The sequence below is a fragment of the Carcharodon carcharias genome (genome assembly GCF_017639515.1).
Source record: "Carcharodon carcharias isolate sCarCar2 chromosome 40 unlocalized genomic scaffold, sCarCar2.pri SUPER_40_unloc_1, whole genome shotgun sequence".
NCBI lineage: Eukaryota > Metazoa > Chordata > Chondrichthyes > Lamniformes > Lamnidae > Carcharodon > Carcharodon carcharias.
The window spans coordinates 1583845-1586344 of NW_024470849.1; the positions used below are offsets into that span (position 1 = coordinate 1583845).

At 49.6% G+C, this 2500-nt stretch overlaps 1 protein-coding gene across 1 annotated transcript in view; it reads right to left on the minus strand.

Annotated features, from left to right (window-relative positions):
- LOC121275017 (tumor necrosis factor receptor superfamily member 1B-like) overlaps positions 1-2500 on the minus strand; it is a 26649-nt gene that overhangs the window by 15121 nt on the left and 9028 nt on the right. Inside the window, exon 4 of the mRNA XM_041182412.1 lies at positions 1527-1682. Coding sequence (XP_041038346.1) covers positions 1527-1682 — 156 coding nt within the window. The remainder of the gene's footprint in view (positions 1-1526; positions 1683-2500) is intronic.

Below are 2500 nucleotides of genomic sequence, written 5' to 3' on the forward strand. Positions count from 1 at the left end.
GGAACAGAAAGTCACCCTGAGACACGCGATGGCCTTCAAGTCACAGCCCGCAATATTCCTCATTTTCAGATATTTCCCTGAGAGAGAGAGAGGGGGGACTGAGAGACACCAGTCAGTGTACAGATATCTCCCTGAGAGAGAGAGAGAGAGGAGACTGAGAGACACCAGTCAGTGTACAGATATCTCCCTGAGAGAGAGAGAGAGAGGAGACTGAGAGACACCGGTCAGTGTACAGATATCTCCCTGAGAGAGAGAGAGAGAGGGGACAGAGAGACACCAGTCACTGTACAGATATCTCCCTGAGAGAGAGGGGACTGAGAGACACCAGTCAGTGTACAGATATCTCCCTGAGAGAGAGAGGGGACTGAGAGACACCAGTCAGTGTACAGATATCTCCCTGAGAGAGAGAGGGGACTGAGAGACACCAGTCAGTGTATAGATATCTCCCTGAGAGAGAGGGGACTGAGAGACACCAGTCAGTGTACAGATATCTACCTGAGCGAGAGGGGCTGAGAGACACCAGTCAGTGTACAGATATCTCCCTGAGAGAGAGGGGACTGAGAGACACCAGTCAGTGTACAGATATCTCCCTGAGAGAGAGGGACTGAGAGACATCAGTCAGTGTACAGATATCTCCCTGAGAGAGAGAGAGAGGGACTGAGAGACACCAGTCAGTGTACAGATATCTCCCTGAGAGAGAGGGGACTGAGAGACACCAGTCAGTGTACAGATATCTCCCTGAGAGAGAGAGAGGGGACTGAAAGACACCAGTCAGTGTACAGATATCTCCCTGAGAGAGAGAGAGAGGGACTGAGAGACACCAGTCAGTGTACAGATATCTCCCTGAGAGAGAGAGAGAGGGACTGAGAGACACCAGTCAGTGTACAGATATCTCCCTGAGAGAGAGAGGGGACTGAGGGACACTAGTCAGTGTACAGATATCTCCCTGAGAGAGAGAGGGACTGAGAGACACCAGTCAGTGTACAGATATCTCCCTGAGAGAGAGAGAGGGACTGAGAGACACCAGTCACTGTACAGATATCTCCCTGAGAGAGAGAGAGGACTGAGAGACACCAGTCAGTGTACAGATATCTCCCTGAGAGAGAGAGGGGACTGAGAGACACCAGTCACTGTACAGATATCTCCCTGAGAGAGAGAGAGAGGGGACTGAGAGACACCAGTCAGTGTACAGATATCTCCCTGAGAGAGAGGGGACTGAGAGACACCAGTCAGTGTACAGATATCTCCCTGAGAGAGAGAGGGGACTGAGAGACACCAGTCAATGTACAGATATCTCCCTGAGAGAGAGGGGACTGGGAGACACCAGTCAGTGCACAGATATGACCCTGAGAGAGAGAGGGACTGAGAGACACCAGTCAGTGCACAGATATCTCCCTGAGAAAGGTGTTGGGGGCCTGAGACACACCAGTCAGTGTGCGGAAGAAGTGAAATTTTACATTATTTAAACCAAGGACACTGATATGAGGTCTGTGTCCAAGGACTCGGATTCGGAAGCATGAACTCACATTCTCTGACAACGCCCTCTCCAAAGCCACAGTCCGTGACTTTCCTGCATAGTTCACACTTCTTCGCCTGCCGGGTGTAACAGTAGAAACCGGTCTTGCAGTGACAATCTGTATTCGTCGTTTGGGTACAGGTTCCAACCTCCTCGAGGTTACTGCCTGAGAAAGAGAATGAGTCTGATCAGCAAATACCTCAGAGTGTGACAGTAGGGGTGTAGGATATATCAGAGTGTGACAGTGAGGGGTGTGGGATATATCAGAGTGTTACAGTGAGGGGTGTGGGATATATCAGCGTGTTACAGTGAGGGGTGTGGGATATATCAGAGTGTTACAGTGAGGGGTGTGGGATATATCAGAGTGTGACAGTGAGGGATGTGGGATATATCAGAGTGTTACAGTGAGGGGTGTGGGATATATCAGAATGTTACAGTGAGGGGTGTGGGATATATCAGAATGTGACAGTGAGGGGTGTGGGATATATCAGAGTGTTACAGTGAGGGGTGTGGGATATATCAGTGTGTTACAGTGAGGGGTGTGGGATATATCAGAGTGTGACAGTGAGGGGTGTGGGATATATCAGAGTGTTACAGTGAGGGGTGTGGGATATATCAGAGTGTGACAGTGAGGGGTGTGGGATATATCAGAGTGTTACAGTGAGGGGTGTGGGATATATCAGAATGTTACAGTGAGGGGTGTGGGATATATCAGAGTGTGACAGTGAGGGGTGTGGAATATATCAGAGTGTTACAGTGAGGGGTGTGGGATATATCAGTGTGTTACAGTGAGGGGTGTGGGATATATCAGAGTGTTACAGTGAGGGGTGTGGGATATATCAGAGTGTTACAGTGAGGGGTGTGGGATATATCAGAGTGTTACAGTGAGGGATGTGGGATATATCAGAATGTTACAGTGAGGGGTGTGGGGTATATCAGAGTGTTACAGTGAGGGGTGTGGGATATATCAGAGTGTTACAGTGA